Genomic DNA, 21,793 nt, shown 5'->3' on the forward strand with positions numbered 1-21,793 from the left:
TGGAGCCAATGCAAAAGCCCAATCCTGAGGGTCGCCCCGGAGCAAGGAAATCACAATCCTGACCTGCTGAGCAGGATCTCCAGCAGAGCGAGATTTCAGGGACAAAAACAACTTGCAATTATTTTTGAAATTTTGAAAGCAAGATCTATTCCCCGAGAAAAATTCAGGCAAAGGAATTCTAGGTTCAGATATAGGAACATGAACAACAAAATCTTGTAAATTTTGAACTTTCGTGGTGAGATTATTCAAACCTGCAGCTAAACTCTGAATATCCATTTTAAACAGGTGAACACAGAGCCATTCCAGGATTAGAAGGAGAGAGAGAGAGAAAGGCTGCAATATAGGCAGACTTGCGAGAGATTCAATTACAAGCACACTCAGAACTGAAAAAAAAAAAAAATCTTCAGCAGACTTCTCTTTTCTCTCCTTTCTCTGTCAATTAATTTAACCCTTTTTGGCGGTCAAACTGTTATGGTTCTCAATGGCAAGAGAACATAGCCCAGCAAACATAAGAACTAGCTCTTGGAAGGATGGAAACTAAACTGACCATGAACTAAACCTGCCGCACAACTAACAGTAGCCGGGTAGCGTAGCCTGCGTTTTATCCCTAGACGCCCAGCGCCGGCCGGAGGACTAACTAATCCTGGCAGAGGAAAATATAGTCCTGGCTCACCTCTAGAGAAATTTCCCCGAAAGGCAGACAGAGGCCCCCACAAATATTGGCGGTGATTTTAGATGAAATGACAAACGTAGTATGAAAATAGGTTTAGCAAAATTGAGGTCCGCTTACTAGATAGCAGGAAGACAGAAAGGGCACTTTCATGGTCAGCTGAAAACCCTATCAAAACACCATCCTGAAATTACTTTAAGACTCTAGTATTAACTCATAACATCAGAGTGGCAATTTCAGATCACAAGAGCTTTCCAGACACAGAAACGAAACTACAGCTGTGAACTGGAACAAAATGCAAAAACAAACAAGGACTAAAGTCCAACTTAGCTGGGAGTTGTCTAGCAGCAGGAACATGCACAGAAAGGCTTCTGATTACAATGTTGACCGGCATGGAAGTGACAGAGGAGCAAGGCTAAATAGCGACTCCCACATCCTGATGGGAACAGGTGAACAGAGAGGATGATGCACACCAGTTCAATTCCACCAGTGGCCACAGGGGGAAACCAAAATCCAATTTCACAACAGGCTGCGTTATATACCGCATGGCTGCTATATACTACGTGGCCAGTATTAGATACTATGTGGGCTGTGTTATGTACTGCGTGGCCTGTGCTATATATTACATGGCCACTGTTATATACTGCATGGCCTGTGTTATGTACTACGTCGCCTGTGTTATATACTGCGTGGCTGCTATATACTGCGTGGGCTGTGTTATATACTGTTTGGGCTGTGTTATATACTGCGTGGCCACTGTTATATATTGCGTGGCCTGTATTAATGCATCGGGTATTCTACAATATGTATGTATGTATATAGCAGCCACATAGTATATAGCACAGGCCACGTAGTATTTGTCTGCTATATACTACATGGCTCCTATATACTACGTGGCCTGTGCTATATACTATGTGGCTGCTATATACATACATACATATTCTAGAATACCCGAAGCGTTAGAATCGGGCCACCATCTAGTCATTAATAATTAAGTTCAATAATAGCAGACCTATCGCTAAACCTTGCGGTATACCCAGCGCCATATTTTCCACTAGGCATCGGTGGTCCGGGGCCTAGGGTAGTGAGTTGTGAGGTGCAGCACTGTCTTGCCAAAAGTAAAAAAATTATCAATTAAATTCACACACCTTACGGAATACGCATCTTTTATGATGTGTAACACGATGAGGTCATCTCATCACGCTGCAGACGACATCAGAACGCTGCAGAGCATGGGACAACAGTAGCGGCAGGTGGGAGGCAGTAAATGCCCAGAGAGCTGAAGATATGAGCTTGTTATAGAAGAAGGGGCTTAGCATGGAGAGGGACCAGCATGGGGGAGGTGATGTCAGTTTGGAGATGGGGCAGTATAGTTAAAAAGTCATCCTGTGATCCGGACCACATGAAGAAAAAAAGAATGAGAATTACTACAATCAGGGAAGATAACATCTATAGGTATCTAGATGTACGGAAGCATTTACATTGGCCAATTTCCTCTTTTTAAACAATAGCCGATATGCTGGCTCACAGTTGTTTAATTACCTTTTTAGACAGGCTGTGACTTCACTTTCATTGCACGTGTGCAGACCGATCGGTAACATGATCATCCCATGGGCATAAGAATAGCATTGTTCTCGGCAGCACATGTTCACACAGGGTGATGTGCCTTCAAAGAATGATCATACTTATGCCAGCATAAAAATCAAATTACCCCACAAACTAACATTTTGCTCATTCATCATGTCATTGACAGCTTGTTTAGAGGTGCCGATATTTAGTTTCCAATTGGTGGTCGAATTGTAAATGCACCTTAAATAGTAAACAAATTTTGCATGATTTAGCCCCATTAATTTTGAACGGATCGGTGGGTGACAAAGTCCTGAGACTCCCACCAGTTGCTTCAAAAACCAATTTGAAAAACACTACTGTATGTCCACAGATGCTCATCTGTCCAGGTCTCATAAAATTTTCCTACAACAAGCTGAGGTATTGTCTCCTCTTTACATCTAAATAGAACCTGTCAGTAGGATTGTGCTCAGTAACCAACAGCCAGTGTCAGGTCGGCGCCGTTAAACTGATTAGAATGATACCTAGGGTGATGAAATCAGTCTTGTGGTTGTTGTTTAATCTTTATTTTCAGTTTTCAGCAGAGAATGAGATTCTCGTGCTCCAGGGCGGCCTGTGGAGGGGTCTTTATATGTGCTCTGCTTACATATTCATCTGTGTGGCTTATGACAGGTCACTGATCACTGATAGATGCTACTTCACTGGCGCCAACTTAGTGGAGACAATTTATTTTTTTTAGCAAGATGGCACTGATGGCTCCTGTGCACTAGCATCTTTCGGATCGCTGATAGATTCTACTACGCAGACGCGACCGGCCCCATTTTTTTTAATACATTTATATCAGCAAGTAAAATAATTAAATGCATATTATACATGCGATCATGCTGCAGCGCAGGCGCTTGCCTGCTGAAGGTGTTGTGTTTTTTTTGTTTTGTTTTTTAAATACATATAATGTTCAGTTTGGAAAATAGGGTTGCAGGTCACTGAGGGATCAGTGACCTGTCATAAGCCATACACATGAATACTTCGTCCGCGCACCACATAAAGCCACGCCCACGGCCCACCCCGAAACACGCGAGTCTCATTAACTGAAAACTACAAATAAAGATTACAACCACAAGACGGATTTCATTAACCAAGGTATCATTGTAATCAGTATAACTGCGCCAACCTGACTCTGACTGTAGGCTACTCAGCACAACCTTGCTGACAGGTCCCCTTTAAAGCAGAACCATGATATCAGTCAATAACCAGGTAGTTAAAATCTCCCATAACCATTACTGTACCAGCCTATGCAGCCAACCTTCCAACTGCTCAGTGATTTGGGGGAATTTATAGATTTCACAAAAATAACTTTTTTCCTCATTTAGTTCCCTATGTAATACCCACCACAACTCCATCTGTCACACTTTCTTTTATATCACGCCAAATATATTCCTATTTGACCTGTGTTTCCAAAAGAACGTAAACCGATAAAGATTTACAATCCAATAATGGGGAAGAGTCCAATCGAGTCTCAGCAACACGAACTACATCAATGCGTTCCTCCATGACCAAGGCATCAAACTCTCCCATTTTACTTGCATTTGTGAAGATGCATTTTAGGTTTCCTACCATTTTCTATATTTGGCATGCTTGTCACTGGAGATGCCTGAATTTGTTAGCGGAGGGGGGGGGATGCCTAGAGCATCACAATAATTTGTCCTGGCTCAGACAGTGTGAGTTTTATATTATACCCATTTTGTGACAGTGGTCATAGAATCATAGAATGGTAGAGTTCGAAGGGACCTCCTGGGTCATCTGGTTCAACCCCCTGCTTAAAGCAGGATTCACTAAATCAGAGGTCCCCAACCGCCGGTCCGCGGACCAGGACCGGGCCGTTGGGGTTTTTCAGCCGGTCCGCGGCGCCGCTGACAGCTAGCTTCATTTCTCTAATCAGCGGTGCCGGTGACCGCTGACAGAGGAAGAGGCTGCGGCACCGAAGACCAGCTGTCCGGGGGAAGGAGCGGGACGCCGGGAGCAGGTAAGTATTACATATTCACCTGTCCTCGTTCCACCCGCCGGGTGTCGCGCCATCTTCCCGGCGTCTCTCCGCACTGACTGTGCAGGTCAGAGGGCGCGATGACGCATATAGTGTACGCGCCGCCCTCTGCCTGATCAGTCAGTGCGGAGAGACGCTGGGACGGGACGCTGAGGAGCTGCAAGCAAGATAGTTGAGTATGTGTTGTTTTTTTTTTTTATTGCAGCAGCAGCAGCAATGGCACAGCTTTATGTGGAGTATCTATGGGGCAACGGTGCAGAGCACTATATATAAGGCACAGCTTTATGTGGAGTATCTATGGGGCAACGGTGCAGAGCACTATATATAAGGCACAGCTTTATGTGGAGCATCTATGGGGCAACGGTGCAGAGCACTATATATAAGGCACAGCTTTATGTGGAGCATCTATGGGGCAGCGGTGCAGAGCACTATATATAAGGCACAGCTTTATGTGGAGCATCTATGGGGCAACGGTGCAGAGCACTATATATAAGGCACAGCTTTATATGGTACATCTATGGGGCAACGGTGCAGAGCACTATATATAAGGCACAGCTTTATGTGGAGTATCTATGGGGCAACGGTGCAGAGCACTATATATAAGGCACAGCTTTATGTGGAGCATCTATGGGGCAACGGTGCAGAGCACTATATATAAGGCACAGCTTTATGTGGAGCATCTATGGGGCAACGGTGCAGAGCACTATATATAAGGCACAGCTTTCTGTGGAGCATCTATGGGGCAACGGTGCAGAGCACTATATATAAGGCACAGCTTTATGTGGAGCATCTATGGGGCAACGGTGCAGAGCACTATATATAAGGCACAGCTTTATAGGTTTGAATCACATTGAATCAGTTTGAATCACATTCTCATTATAAATGTCATAATTATATGATAAGTATGCACTAAGCTCCATCCCTCCATAACCCCACCCCCATATGACCAAAGCCCCGCCTCTGCCCCACCCCCACCGGGCCATGGAAAACTGGTCTTGCTTAAAGCCGGTCCCTGTTGCAAAAAAGGTTGGGGACCTCTGCACTAAATCATCCCAGACAGATGTCTGTCCAGCCTCTGTTTGAAAACTTCCATTGAAGGAGAACTCACCACCTCTTGTGGCAGCCTGTTCCACTCATTGATCACCCTAACTGTCAAAAAGTTTTTTCTAATATCTAATCTGTGTCTCCTCCCATTCAGTTTCATCCCATTGCTTCTAGTCTTTTCTTGTACAAATGAGAATAGAGATGATCCTTCTACAATGTGACAGCCCTTGAGATATTTGTAGACAGCTATTAAGTCTCCTTTCAGTCTTCTTTTTTGCAAGCTAAACATTCCCAAATCCTGTAAACGTTCCTCATAGGACATGGTTTGCAGACCGGTCACCATTCTGGTTGCTCTTCTCTGAACTTGCTCCAGTTTGTTGATGTCTTTTTAAAATGTGGTGCCCAAAACTGGACACAGTATTCCAGATGAGGTCTGACCAAAGAGGAGTAGAGGGCAATAATGACTTTGTGTGATCTAGACTGTATGCTTCTGTTAATACATCCCAGAATTGCATTTGCCTTTTTTGCTGCTGCATCACACTGTTGACTCCTGTTTAGTTTATGATCTATTAGTATACCTAAGTCTATTTCACATGTGCTGTTGCTTAGCTCTATTCCTCCCATTCGGTATATGCTTTTTTCATTTTTATTGCCCAGATGTAATACTTTCCATTCTGTTAGTTGCTGCCCACTGCTCCAGTTTATTTATATCTTTTTGAATCCTCTCTCGTCTCTAGTATTAGCTATCCCTCCTAGCTTTGTGTCATCAGTAAATTTAATCAGTGTACCCTCAATTGCTTCATCGAAATCATTGATGAAGATGTTGAACAATACAGGGCCCAGGACAGAACCCTGTGGTACCCCACTTGAGACATTCTTCCAACTGGATGTGCAGCCATTTAGGACCACTCTTTGGGTCCGATCACTAAGCCAGTTATGAATCCACCTAACAGTTGCTTTGTCCATTCCATACTTAGTCATTTTTTCAATAAGGATGGTGTGAGATACTTTGTCAAATGCTTTGCTGAAGTCAAGATATGCTATATCTACAGCATTTCTCTGATCCACCCAGTCAATGATTCTGTCATAGAAGGAAATTACAAACCCATGCTGACTCTGATTAATCACTTCCTTCTTATCCAGGTACTTACATACATGTTGTTTAATAATTTGTTCAAAGATCTTTCCTGGTATAGAAGTCACACTCACCGGCCTATAGTTCCCTGGGTCCACCTTCTTCCCCTTTTGAAGATAGAAACAACATTTGCTCTTCTCCAGTCTTCTGGGACTTCTCCTGTTCTCCAAGAATTTTCAAAGATTATGGATAGTGGTTCAAAATTTTCTTCTGCTATCTCCTTTAGTCCTCTGGGGTGTAATTCATCTGGACATCGTCTGTATGTGGTTATTGATCACAGCATATATAGAGTTAAAATCCAGCATTTGAGCTCCTGGAATAACACATCAAGTGCTCAATATGCCTCAGCATTGGTTTACATCGGCTCATCTTTTTCCCATTCAGGTCCCTACAATATCGGCTCCATTCAGTGGAGATTTTCTGTATAAGAGAATTTTCCTGATTGACCCATCAAGGATGGATAGAGACAGGGACAAAATGGTGGAGAGGATATTACACCTCACCCAAGAGATCCTCTTCCGGCTTACTGGAGAGGTGAGAGATTCTGATGACGTCACATTACACCATTCATAACTATGCAAATAACAGATGGACAGAACTGGAGAGGTGAGGACTCTAGAAATGTCTGTAGTGAGATTTATTAATGTGTCTCTCCATAACCAGGATTACACAGTAATGAAGAAGACCTCTAGTGAGTGCTGTCAGGCCCCTGCATCTGAGGGATGGGGAAGACCCCTTAGCCCAATGACAGGGCCTCCACCTCGCCCTCTGAAAAATGAGGACATCAATGAGCAGAAGATCCTAGAACTCACCTACAAGATGACTGAGCTGCTGACTGGAGAGGTGACACTGCTGGGAATGCTGGGACGTTATACAATAACGCTATAAAGGGATTAGGGAGATGACTGTATCGTTGTATGTTTCAGGTTCCTATAAGATGTCAGGATGTCGCCTTCTATTTCTCCATGGAGGAGTGGGAGTATTTAGAAGGACACAAAGATCTGTACAAGGATGTCATGACGGAAATTCATCAGCCCCTCACATCACCAGGTAATAGACAGGACTAAATACACGCAGCCTATAATTATCTGTATGTAAAGAATGAATTCAGTCCCTGTATGTGTTTCCTCCAGTTCCATCCAGTAAGAAGACAACACCAGAGAGATGTCCGAGTCCTCTCCTTCCACAAGTCTGTAAACACAAAAATCGCAATGTTGCTCAGGATCATCAGGTAGATGGAGAGAAGGTGTCATGAGATCTCCCCTATGATGTGTAGACGGCTGTGAAGGTCTTGTGCTCAGTCTTGGTTTATCCACCAGTATTATATGTTTTATACTTGTGTAATGAGAACTGTGGAGATGGCAGGATTAGAGCTGATCATAGATGTGACTTCTCCATCTGTCTGTGACTTTAACAATATTTGTTTCAGGGTGAAGATCTGACCCATATTAATACTACATTGACATCTGTGATGGGTGATCAACAGTGTGAAGAGGAGATTCTTACAGATAACTGCCCAGGTGAGTAGTAAACATTAAATGCCACAGATTCTTCAGGCTGAAGCTGATTTATCGGCGGTCTAGTGTGGCCATATCACAATCAAGTTTTCACAATTTTGCATCTAGACCACCGCATGTTCCTACTCCTAAAACTGTCTCCACTACTTTGGGTAATACACAGGTGTAGTATTTAGTGATGAGCGAATATAGTCGTTACTCGAGATTTCTCGAGCATGGTCGGGGGTCCTCCAAGTATTTTTTAGTGCTCGGAGATTTAGTTTTTCTTGCTGCAGCTGAATGATTTACATCTGTTAGCCAGCATAAGTACATGTGTGGATTCTCTAGCAACCAAACCCCCACATGTACTTATGCTGGCTAACAAATGTAAATCATTCAGCTGCGGCGCTAAAAATGAAATCTCCGAGCACTAAAAAATACTCAGAGGACCCCCGAGCGTGCTCGAGAAATCTCGAGTAACGAGTATATTCGCTCATCACTAGTACTATTGGAACGTTCTCAAATGGAATGTAAGAAATTGTTTTTGTTTTTTTTACGTCTTGTATGTTAATTATTTCTATCTAAAAGTGTAATTTTCTATTCGCCACGACAGCACCCAATAGAGAGAGGGGATCCGCCCCTAGGAACAGGAAACCTACAGAGAGATAAAAGGGGCGGCCCCCCCTCGCTCCTCAGTTGGTTTCCTGTTCCTAGATGGGAACCCTCAGAGAGAATCTCTGCAAGTTAAAGAAGAGGAAAGCTCGCCTGGACTGCCGCCTGTACGTCTCTGCTGAGCGGCAGGGGCTCCAGAGCGAGTATCAGAGACGGGGGAATGTTCCTGCTGGCTCCCCCCTCTTCTGATCGCATCAGGATGGATGTATCATAAGCAACAGTCTCCCTGCTGGGAGAAGGTTGTAGCGCTCCAACACATGTTGCAGGATTTCCCTTCGGCAATGAGCCGGTAAGTGGCTACTGTATGGGGGCTGTAAGGCTTACCCTCGGTGTGATTCCGTTGGCGCCAGCATTGTCTCCGGTGCAGGATAGCGATGGCTGCGGCAGACGCCTTCCTCCTCAATGGCGGTGGATTCGGCCGCATGGAAGGGGGCGTGCGCAGAGGTGCAGTATGGTCGGCGTCCCGGAAGTAGTTCCTTGAACTTCCGGGGGCGCTGGGTCAGACTGGTGTTTCCTGTATGGACGCCATCGTATGCAGATGCGGTGGACGTGATGTGATGTCTGAGGCCCTAATGGACAGGTAAAAAAAAAAAAAAAAAGATAATGAGGGGTGTGTTCCTCAGGACTACACTATATAAGGCAGCCTGAGACACTAAGCTATGCGCAACATGTCGTCTCAGGAGGATATCGAGCGCCCACTGGAGGAGTTAATCCTGCCTAGTGGTGATGCCAGAAAGAAAAGCAGTGGACACTCGAAAGTGAGTGACTCCACTGACAAGTCAGCAAAAAAGTCATCTCGTTCTACAACTCAGGCCGATCAAACAACCCGGCAGTCGGTATATAAATTTATTTCCGGGTGAGTGTATACAGAGCTTCATAGAAGCTTATGGTAGTCTCTTCTACTTGTGTTTTTGTAGGCAAAACGGACGGGAAAATCTAAGCACAAGCAGTGTGCGATATGTACCGAGCCTCTACCTGACTCTTATATAAAGAAGTTGTGTCAGAATTGTATAGATAACACCTTACAGCAGGAAAGTTCGGTCAAAATGAATAATAATAATAATAATAATAATTTTTATTTATATAGCGCCAACATATTCCGCAGCACTTTACAATTAAGCGGGGACATGTACAGACAATAAATTCAGTACAAGTTAAGACAATTTAAACAGTGACATTAGGAGTGAGGTCCCTGCTCGCAAGCTTACAATCTACAAGGAGAATGAGATACGTCTCATAATCCGAGAAGAGCTTCAGTCCTTAGGAGGTGGTCCGTCTATGAGTATGGAGAGGAGAAGCAGGAGAGCACCTTCACCTAGATAGGACACGTAAGCAGAAAGCGGGGAGATTGATTCTGTCATCTCTCAGAATCCGGGTTCCTCGGATGAGGAAGATATTATGTCTGTTTTCCTACTGACAGTGTGAATAATTTAGTTAAGTCAGTAAGAGGAACAATGGGGTTATCAGAGTCTAAGGAACCTCAGACGCCTCAGGACGTTATGTTTGCAGGTCTTTCTCAGCGGAAGGGTCATGTATTCCCTATAAATCAGGCCATTAAGGACCTCGTTAAAAAGGAATGGAGTAAAGGACAAAAGGGGTTTGTGCCAGTATCATGTAAGAGGCGGTACCCCTTTGATGATGAAGACTTGGCCACTTGGTCTAAAGTGCGTAAAGTTGATGCGGCTGTAGCATCCACCTCTCGACGTTCCTCTTTACCTGTAGAGGATGCGGGCTCCTTGTCTGATCCTATGGACAGAAAATCAGATGCACTTCTTAAAAAATCTTGGGAAGCTTGTGTCACCGCATTCAAACCAGCAATCTCAGCCACGTCCACTAGCAGGTCTATGCTGGTTTGGCTGGAGCAGCTGGATCAAAATATTAAGAGTGGTGAATCCAGGGAAAAACTGCGTGCCTCTATTCCTTTGATTAAGGGTGCTGCGGCCTTTATATCCGATGCCTCGATAGACTCGCTCCGCTTAGCAGCCAGAACGGCTAACCTCACTAATACAGCTCGTCGAGCGTTGTGGTTAAAGAACTGGAAGGGAGATGCCCAGTCTAGGTCTAAGTTGTGTGCCATACCCTGTCAGGGTGAGTACCTCTTTGGAGCTGTCCTGGATGATATACTCACTAAGGCGGGTGAAAGGAAGAAAGGGTTCCCTAACCCCTTTATTCCTTCTTACAGAAGGGCGTTCAGGAAGCCACCATTTGGCAAAAGGGGAGGCTTTAAGGACCGTTGGAGTAATAAGGAATTCAGACAAAAAGGAAATTTGTTCAATAAACGCCCCTTCAAACCAGCGGATAAATTCCGTTGATCCCATTTCACCGGTGGAAGGTAGACTACTAAAATTTATTGAACAATGGAAAGAAATAACTGTTAATCCATGGGCCATAGATTTGATATCTTCAGGCCTCACCTTAGACTTTATTCGGACACCTCCGGATTCTTTCCTCCTTACCTCCTTAAAATCTAAGCCACAGCAAGAGGCACTTGAAATTGAAATTAAATCCCTCTTGTCCAAACAGGTCTTAATAGAGGTCCGGTCATCTCAGATAGGGAGAGGATTTTACTCTCCGTTGTTTCTGATTACTAAGCCTGATGGCTCTTTCAGAACTATAATTAATTTGAGAAGGCTGAACACCTTCATAAAACCCAAAACATTTAAAATGGAATCCATTCGTTCAGCTATAAAGAATTTATTTCCAAAATGTTACATGATAGTACTGGATCTTAAGGATGCTTATTACCATCTTCCTATACACCAGTTACACCAGCAGTTTCTTCGGGTAGCAGTTTTAATAGATGGTCACGTTCGTCATCTGCAATACAGAGCAATGCCCTTTGGCTTATCTATGGCTCCGAGGGTTTTCACTAAATTGTTATTGGAAGTAATGTCCTTTCTACGGTTAAAGGGCACTCTGGTCATTCCGTATCTGGATGACCTATTGATTGTTGGTAAAAACTCCCTACAGTGTGAGCAAAGGTTGGAGGAGGTAGTGGTTTCTTTGCAGACACTTGGCTGGATTGTCAATTGGGAAAAATCCAGACTCCAACCTGTAACATGTCAAAAATTTCTTGGGCTCCTTCTGGATTCAGTTGACCAGATATGTGGGCTTCCTGATGATAAGAAGGCCTCCATAATTGATAAAGTGAGCTTAGCGATCAAAAAGCATAGTATGTCATTAAGAAGTACCATTTCATTGCTAGGTTCACTGACTTCTTGTATTCCTGCGGTTCAGTGGGCACAATTCCATACTAGACATCTACAGAAATTTGTATTAGAAGAGGACATTAAAAATAAAGGACGTTTGGATAGGACAGTTTTTCTAACGTTAGAGGTAGTACACTCCCTTACATGGTGGTTGGATTGGGAAAATCTTTCGAGAGGAGTTCTATGGGTAGTCACTCCTTCTAGTATAGTGACTACAGATGCTAGTCCTGAAGACTGGGGGGCACATTTTCAGGATCAGATGGTTCAGGGTCTTTGGTCCAGATCAGAACTTAATAATTCCTCTAATGTTAAAGAGTTAAGGGCTATATATTATTCCCTACTCCACTTTCTTCCTCCGCTGAGAGGCTCTCACACAAGGGTCTTCTCCGACAACACCACTGCGGTGGCCTATCTGAACCATCAAGGAGGTACACGGTCAGACAATCTCATGGGGATGGCATCAGACATCATGGAGTTAGCCGAAGGTCATCTGCTATCCTTGTCAGCGGTACACATCAGAGGCATAGACAACTTTCGTGCTGATTTCCTCAGCCGTCACACTCTTCATCAGGGAGAATGGAGGCTCAACAGAAAGATTTTTAAACTGATAACAGCCCTATGGGGTGTAACTCAAATAGACTTGTTTTCCACAAGAGCCAACTGTCAAGTCAAAGTGTTTGCCTCTCTATGCAGAGAGGACAATCCGGACATATTCGATGCCCTCCAGGTACCATGGACATTCGACCTGGCTTATGGTTTTCCCCCATGGAATCTATTGCCCATAGTAATAAGAAAAATAAGGGAGGAAGAGGCAAGAGTTCTGTTGATAGCCCCATTCTGGCCCAAGAGGCCATGGTTTTCGTGGCTCAGGGCAATGTCAATTACAGACCCTTGGATTCTGCCTCAGACCAAGGACCTGCTGTCTCAGGGACCATTCCTCCATCCTCAGGTAAAGGGCATGAACTTGACTGTCTGGAATTTGAGAGGCAGTTACTAAATCTTAGAGGATTTTCTAGAGGGTTAATAGATACCCTCATGAAGAGTAGAAAGCCTTCTACTACCAGAATTTGTTAGAATCTGGAAAAAATTTCTCGAATTCCATACCGCACAACTTTCTTCTGAAGTTCCTATATTCTCAATACTAGAGTTTCTACAGAAGGGTCTGGAGTTAGGGCTCTCCGTAAGCACTCTGAAGGTTCAGATTTCAGCTCTAGGAGCTCTCTTTAGTTATGATGTTGCGGGCAATAGGTGGATATCCCGGTTTATATCTGCATGTGAGCGATCAAGACCAATTAATATACCACAGGTTCCTCAGTGGGATCTAACTTTAGTCCTGGATGCATTGACACAGAGCCCTTTTGAGCCTCTTCATACAGCCTCATTAAAAAATCTCGTTAAAAACAGTATTATTAGTAGCATTGGTATCTGCTAGAAGAGTGAGCGATCTCCATGCCTTATCAATAGATCCTCCATTCTTATCTGTGACATCTGACAGAATAATTTTGAAAACGGACCCATGTTATCTCCCTAAAGTAGCCACTAGTTTTCATAGATCCCAGGAGATCTTCTTACATACTTTTTATAGGAAGAAAGAGCACCGAGCAGTCATAAATCCAAACAATAAAAACACTTTATTGATACAAACGTATATTAAAACACCAGAACAAAAGTGCATAGTAGGGCCAAAGGATGACAACGAGCGTCACCAACAACATGCTAAGCCCAAGGTACGGAGTGACCCTAACCAGATATTACATACATACAGGAGAGCTCTAAGGTGCCAAATTGCAAGGAACAATGCCAAAAGTAATATAAATATTATTAGAGCGTACACATCACCTGATGACGATGGTGGATATCGCAGGGACACCCGTCCACCCCGACGCGCGTTTCGGTTTGGTACCTTCCTCAGGGGGCGCATGAGAACACAGGGGCCATAGGAGAATATATAGGAGTCCGTGAATGATGAAGCGCAGTACCGTAATGCCATACTTCCGCCCGGTCTCACCGCGCCGGGCAATTGACGACCGGAAACACGTGGGGCCCCACGTGATCCGGAAGTCCATGCACGGACCGCGAGAACACAGGCAGAGAGCAGGCAGAACGGAGCATGCGCACATCAGCCGGAGTGTGGCGCCGCCATCTCTATTAGGGGCAAGAAGCGAACATGCCATAACTAGGTAGGCATGTTTTTAAAGAAAAAAACATACCTAATTGTGAAAGACATATAACTATACATGTGTTCATATATACGGACATAAAAATGCCCCACAAACCGCAACATACAATTGTCCATAGCATGTATAACACATATCACACATAGATAGTAGCAGTCTTTATCACTTCAGGAATCTTCCAAAGCTCCAAGACAGAACAAACACTCACTTTATTCTATTCACAGAAATATCCTAGGTAGAAAAAAGTAGAATTAAAACAAATAAAAACACACATGATACCGGTATAATGTGATATATGTTATACATGCCATGGTTTTGGCCATTGTCATGGGGATGGGATAAATATAATAGATACTGTTGCATATTCCTGTCAGCTGCCTCTATATACAGTGGGGCAAAAAAGTATTTAGTCAGTCAGCAATAGTGCAAGTTCCACCACTTAAAAAGATGAGAGGCGTCTGTAATTTACATCATAGGTAGACCTCAACTATGGGAGACAAACTGAGAAAAAAAAATCCAGAAAATCACATTGTCTGTTTTTTTATCATTTTATTTGCATATTATGGTGGAAAATAAGTATTTGGTCAGAAACAAACAATCAAGATTTCTGGCTCTCACAGACCTGTACCTTCTTCTTTAAAAGTCTCCTCTTTCCTCCACTCATTACCTGTAGTAATGGCACCTGTTTAAACTTGTTATCAGTATAAAAAGACACCTGTGCACACCCTCAAACAGTCTGACTCCAAACTCCACTATGGTGAAGACCAAAGAGCTGTCAAAGGACACCAGAAACAAAATTGTAGCCCTGCACCAGGCTGGGAAGACTGAATCTGCAATAGCCAACCAGCTTGGAGTGAAGAAATCAACAGTGGGAGCAATAATTAGAAAATGGAAGACATTCAAGACCACTGATAATCTCCCTCGATCTGGGGCTCCACGCAAAATCCCACCCCGTGGGGTCAGAATGATCACAAGAACGGTGAGCAAAAATCCCAGAACCACGCGGGGGGACCTAGTGAATGAACTGCAGAGAGCTGGGACCAATGTAACAAGGCCTACCATAAGTAACACACTACGCCACCATGGACTCAGATCCTGCAGTGCCAGACGTGTCCCACTGCTTAAGCCAGTACATGTCCGGGCCCGTCTGAAGTTTGCTAGAGAGCATTTGGATGATCCAGAGGAGTTTTGGGAGAATGTCCTATGGTCTGATGAAACCAAACTGGAACTGTTTGGTAGAAACACAACTTGTCGTGTTTGGAGGAAAAAGAATACTGAGTTGCATCCATCAAACACCATACCTACTGTAAAGCATGGTGGTGGAAACATCATGCTTTGGGGCTGTTTCTCTGCAAAGGGGCCAGGACGACTGATCCGGGTACATGAAAGAATGAATGGGGCCATGTATCGTGAGATTTTGAGTGCAAACCTCCTTCCATCAGCAAGGGCATTGAAGATGAAACGTGGCTGGGTCTTTCAACATGACAATGATCCAAAGCACACCGCCAGGGCAACGAAGGAGTGGCTTTGTAAGAAGCATTTCAAGGTCCTGGAGTGGCCTAGCCAGTCTCCAGATCTCAACCCTATAGAAAACCTTTGGATGGAGTTGAAAGTCCGTGTTGCCAAGCGAAAAGCCAAAAACATCACTGCTCTAGAGGAGATCTGCATGGAGGAATGGGCCAACATACCAACAACAGTGTGTGGCAACCTTGTGAAGACTTACAGAAAACGTTTGACCTCTGTCATTGCCAACAAAGGATATTTTACAAAGTATTGAGATGAAATTTTGTTTCTGACCAAATACTTATTTTCCACCATAATATGCAAGTAAAATGATAAAAAAACAGACAATGTGATTTTCTGGAATTTTTTTTCTCAGTTTGTCTCCCATAGTTGAGGTCTACCTATGATGTAAATTACAGACGCCTCTCATCTTTTTAAGTGGTGGAACTTGCACTATTGCTGACTGACTAAATACTTTTTTGCCCCACTGTATATTGTATACAATTTGTATAGGACTGTATATTATATTTGGTATATTTTCATATATTGTTGATTAATTTTAACAGTCCTATCTATTGATTTTTTGCACTGCTATACTTGAGGCTTATTGAGTGTTTTATATTTTATATACCTGTGCTATGGACAATTGTATGTTGCGGTTTGTGGGGCATTTTTATGTCCGTATATATGAACACATGTATAGTTATATGTCTTTCACAATTAGGTATGTTTTTTTTCTTTACCTGTGTCGGCCAAACTTGAGCCAGTCCTTCTATATATTGTGGAATCTCTATATCACCCTGTTTATATAGACGCTCCAGTTACTCCTCCTACCTAGTTATGGCATGTTCGCTTCTTGCCCCTAATAGAGATGGCGGCGCCACACTCCGGCTGATGTGCGCATGCTCCGTTCTGCCTGCTCTCTGCCTGTGTTCTCGCGGTCCGTGCATGGACTTCCGGATCACGTGGGGCCCCACGTGTTTCCGGTCGTCAATTGCCCGGCGCGGTGAGACCGGGCGGAAGTATGGCATTACGGTACAGCGCTTCATCATTCACGGACTCCTATATATTCTCCTATGGCCCCTGTGTTCTCATGCGTCCCCTGAGGAAGGTAACAAACCGAAACGCGCGTCGGGGTGGACGGGTGTCACTGCGATATCCACCATCGTCATCAGGTGATGTGTACGCTCTAATAATATTTATATTACTTTTGGCATTGTTCCTTGCAATTTGGCACCTTAGAGCTCTCCTGTATGTATGTAATATCTGGCTAGGGTCACTCCGTACCTTGGGCTTAGCATGTTGTCGGTGACGCTCGTTGTCATCCTTTGGCCCTACTATGCACTTTTGTTCTGGTGTTTTAATATACGTTTGTATCAATAAAGTGTTTTTATTGTTTGGATTTATGACTGCTCGGTGCTCTTTCTTCCTATTCCAATGTTGTTTTGCAGTTGTCCATGCACTAATGCATAAGTGGTGATGTGCATCTATTTATGTATTCATATGCATTACAATTAATATATGTCTATTAAACCCACCACTGATAATGCACATCGGAATTCTGATATATGATTTACCTACTTTTTATGAAGACCACTCGACTCCAGAAGAAGTGACTTCATACCCTAGATGTTAAAAGGACTGTTCTGGCCTATTTAGAAAGGACTAGGGACTGGAGAAAGAGTAGGGCTCTCTTTGTGTCTTTCCAGGGTAAAAACAAAGGATCCAGGGTCACAAAGAACACGTTATCACGCTGGATCAGAGATGCCATAATCTTGTCGTATAAGGCTAGAGGAAGAGATCCTCCACTGCATGTGGGTGCACACTCTACAAGAGCCTTATCGACTTCCTGGGCAGAGAAGGCGAATGTGCCAATAGACCTTATATGTAAGGCTGCAACTTGGTCTTCGCCTAATACCTTCTATAAGCACTATAGATTAGACCTATCTTCTGCTTCTGATCTAACCTTTGGGATATCGGACCTTGACTCAGTAAACCCAGCCAATCTCTAGTCTCTGTAAATCTCTCTAGTGGGTGCTGTCGTGGCGAATAGAAAATACCTTATTACTTACCGGTAATGCTCTTTTATAGAGCCCACGAAAGCACCCATTCACATCCCTCCCTTTTTCTTTATATAGTTGCACGTGGTGCAGTTGTGGTGAGATGTAGATAATATAGTATAAGGTTGTAAATATATGTATATACCTGAGCCTATTAACTCAAACCTGGCCGCGGTTCATCCTATTCTCTGTAATACAACTGAGGAGCGAGGGGGGGCCGCCCCTTTTATCTCTGTAGGTTTCCTGTTCCTAGGGGCGGATCCCCTCTCTATAGTGGGTGCTGTTGTGGGCTCTATAAAAGAGCATTACCGGTAAGTAATCCGGTATTTCTTTAAGAACCGTAGTTGAAAGAAAATATTGGCCTTTGAGATATTTTGGATTACCAAGAGCTACCAAGCCACGAACTCTTAATTACTCCAGAGGTGTTTTAACACTAGTTGCTAAATCATTGATGAGAAAGACTGTCAGGGTTAATTGTGATCAGTTTATTATTGTCATTTTTTTTCTATAGTAGTTAGTGCCCAAGATGCTCAGATTGAACCGCTTTCTACAGCTAATGTAGTTGTTCCCAACTAGGCATTAATTTTCATATCTAACATGTCACTTTATGTGGTCATAAGTTTGCAATGTTTCTTCTGATTCTAGTTATACTGAGATTTTTTTTTTCCATGACGCATTGGTAGGAAAAGTTTGATCAGTATGTTTTACGTTTATTTATTAAAATTTGCAAAAACATTTTAATAGTAATTTTCATGTTTTGCATGCCCTTTAAACACAGAGTCATACCAGAAAATAGTTCATAAATAACATTTACAATACTTTTGCTTTAGGTTGGTGTGATTTTTCAAATACACTTTAATTTTTTTTAGGATGTTAGATGATCTAAAATTTTAGCAACAAGCTTCATTTGTTGAATTAAATTTAAACCTTATTGCACTGTGACCGCAAGTGAACCTATATGGAAACAAGGAGTAAAGAAACACATGTGAAACAAATCAAAATGTGTTAAATCTTAGATTCCTCAAATTACCTCAAATCTACTCTGGTGACAGCCTTACACCCCTCCTTGGCATTCTGACTTGCAGCCTAATTAGTTGCCTGGAATGATTTTTTTCTACTATCTTGAAGGAGTTCACTGAGGTGCTGAGCACTAGTTGACTGCTTTGCCTTCATTCTGAATTTGAACTCATCCCAAACCATCTCAATTGGGTTGAGGTCCAGTGATTATGTAGGCTATGTCACGTGTCTGTTACTTCATGTCTGAGGATCATTTATGAGAACTGTTATCTGAGGTGCTGATAATTAGCATTTTTGAGACTGCATACTGTGATGAACTTATCCTCTGTAGCAGAGGTAATTCTTGGTCTTCCTTTAAACTCTGTAAGCTGTGTGAGAGTACGTCAGGGTACACCCACAGGTTTAGAGTTTACGAAGGGAAGGACACCAGGATTGAAACCCTTGAATGTCCCCCTGTCCTAGGAGTGAGTGGGAAAATTGTGTGATGAGCTTATCCTCTGTAGCAGAGGTAATTCTTGGTCTTCCTTTACTGTGAAGGTTGTCATGAAACAGTTTAACTCCTTTACCCCCGAGGGTGGTTTGCACGTTAATGATGGGCCAATTTTAACAATTCTGACCACTGTCTCTATATAAGGTAATAACTCTGGAACACTTCAGTGGATATTGGGGAATTTGAGAATCTTTTATCGTGACATATTGTACTTCATGGTAGTGGTAAAATTTCTTCGATATAACTTGTGTTTATTTGTGTAAACAGAAATTTTGCGAAAATTTGGAGAATTTAGCAATTTCCAAACTTTGAATTTTTAAAACAGAGAAATGTGTCACACAAAGTAGTTAAAGGGGTTGTCCACTACTTTCAATTAACCCCCCAATGTATCCCCCCGGGGCCCCTGATGAATTGTGTAAATACCTTCCGTTGCTGTTTTCGCCTGTGAGCGGCGCTATGCTGGCAGCTGAGTCCGGGTCACATGACCCCCAGGCTGCAGCCACCACTTATTTCCACCGACATCAAGAGTGACTGGGCTGTGGGCGGCGCTGGGGGCTGCAGGGCTGTGCTGGGGGCGGGCGGGGCTAGGCAGGGATGTGCGGGCGCCGGGGGTATGTGTGCCGGTATGTGCGGGGGTCTGCGTGCTGGCGCCGGGGGTCTTCATGCCGGCGCCGGGATGTGCGGGCGGTGCTGGGGTCTGTGGTGGGTCTGCTGGCCATGCTGGGGTCTGCTGCGGGGCTGTGCGGTGGTGGTGGTGGCGGCGGGGGTGTCTCTGTGTACAGGCTTCATCCGATGGGACTACAAGTCCCATCGGGCTCTGCCTGCTACAGTGACAGTAGGTGACACATTAGCCAATGATGGGACAGTAGTAGTCCCATCATCCGGCTAATGTGTTGAATGTAAAAAAAAAAACAAAAACAAATATACAGTACATACAGACATACAACACACACCATGTGACATGTAACAACATGCAACATACGACATGCAATGACATGCGACATGTGACAACATGCGACATGCACCATGCGATATGCGACAACATGGGACATGCACCATGCGACATGCACCATGAGATATGCGACGACATGCACCATGCGACATGCAACATACGACATGCAACATGTGACGACATGTGACATGCACCATGCGATGACGTGACAACATGCGATGACATGCGGCGACATGCAACATACGACATGCAACATGTGACATGCACCATGCAATGACATGTGACGACATGCACCATGCGGCGACATGCAACATACGACATGCAACATGCGACAACATGTGACATGCGACATGCGATGACATTCAACAAGCGATGACATGCAGCATGCAACATGCGGTGACATGCAACATGCGATGACATGCGTTTGTGACAACATGCGACGACATGCACCATGCGACGACATACAACATGTGACATGCACCATGCACCATGTGACAACATGCAACATGCGGCGACATGCAACATACGAAATGCAACATGCGACAACATGTGACATGCACCATGCGATGACATGCGACATGTGACAACATGCACCATGCGACGACATGCACCATGCGACGCCATGCAACATGCACCATGTGGCGACATGTGACATGCGATGGCATTCAACATGCAGCATGCGACATGCGATGACATGCTACTTGCAATGACATGCGACGACATGCAACATGTGACGACATGCGATGACATGCAGCATGCAACATGCAATGACATGCGACAACATGCACCATGCGACATGCTGCGACATGCAACATGCCACATACAGTACGTACATACATTCAACATACATATAGACATACAGTACATATAACATAGATTACATACTCACCATCACTTGTCACCTTGATCCCCGAAGCCAGTGTCATCTGTAAAAAATATTAAAATAATAAACAAACACTAATAATAATAATAATAATACTCCCTGATCCGCAGAAATCCAATTAAAACGAGTGTCCCACGACGATCTCCTGTGGAGAGCAGGAGCATCAGCTGATGCGACCAATCACCAGGGGCTCCAGAAATACAATGATGGAATGTATCCTTCCATAATGTATTCCTCACAATGTATTCCTACGCCCCTGTGAGAAAATAGTCCCTAGTCTCACTTTATGCCATTGCTGTGTGAAAAATTTTCCCAGGCAGCAATTGCCATAAAGTGAGAATTTGTCCTAAGGTAACCTCTCAGTGATGCACTGCAGGAGCCATTGTCTCCTGTCAGTGTGTCACTGAAGGTCCTATAGAGCAGTGACATCACCCGATGTCACTGTTCTATAGGGGAGATCGTCGTGGGACACTCGTTATTAATTGGACTACGGCGGACAGGTAGTATACGGTTTATTATTTTACATTTTTTGCAGGTGCTGAAGTATGGTAAGTATGGTTAAATGAAGAATATTCAAATACTTTTTTCCTAATGTGTGTGTGTTTTATTAACCCTTTACTAGTATTGGATTAATAATGGATAGGCGTCTTATTGACGCCTCTCCGTTATTAACCCGGCTTAATGTCACCTTACAATAGCAAGGTGACATTAACCCCTTATTACCCCATATCCCACCGCTACACGGGAGTGGGAAGAGAGGGGCTAAGTGCATCTTACAGATGCGCCATTTCTGGGGTAGCTGCGGACTGGTATTTGTAGCCGGGGGGACCAATATCCATGGCCCCTTTCTAGGCTATGAATATCAGCCCGCAGCTGTC

General features: G+C 43.8%; 1 protein-coding gene across 1 annotated transcript in view; it reads left to right on the forward strand.

Annotated features, from left to right (window-relative positions):
- The window catches only part of LOC143767450 (uncharacterized), a 52,143-nt gene that overhangs the window by 20,647 nt on the left and 9,703 nt on the right, over positions 1 to 21,793 (forward strand). Inside the window, exons 6-10 of the mRNA XM_077255790.1 lie at positions 6,841 to 6,990; positions 7,120 to 7,299; positions 7,383 to 7,506; positions 7,590 to 7,687; positions 7,886 to 7,976. Of these exons, the coding sequence (XP_077111905.1) occupies positions 6,841 to 6,990; positions 7,120 to 7,299; positions 7,383 to 7,506; positions 7,590 to 7,687; positions 7,886 to 7,976 (643 nt within the window). The remainder of the gene's footprint in view (positions 1 to 6,840; positions 6,991 to 7,119; positions 7,300 to 7,382; positions 7,507 to 7,589; positions 7,688 to 7,885; positions 7,977 to 21,793) is intronic.

The sequence above is a fragment of the Ranitomeya variabilis genome, chromosome 4 (genome assembly GCF_051348905.1).
Source record: "Ranitomeya variabilis isolate aRanVar5 chromosome 4, aRanVar5.hap1, whole genome shotgun sequence".
In the NCBI taxonomy this organism is placed as follows: domain Eukaryota; kingdom Metazoa; phylum Chordata; class Amphibia; order Anura; family Dendrobatidae; genus Ranitomeya; species Ranitomeya variabilis.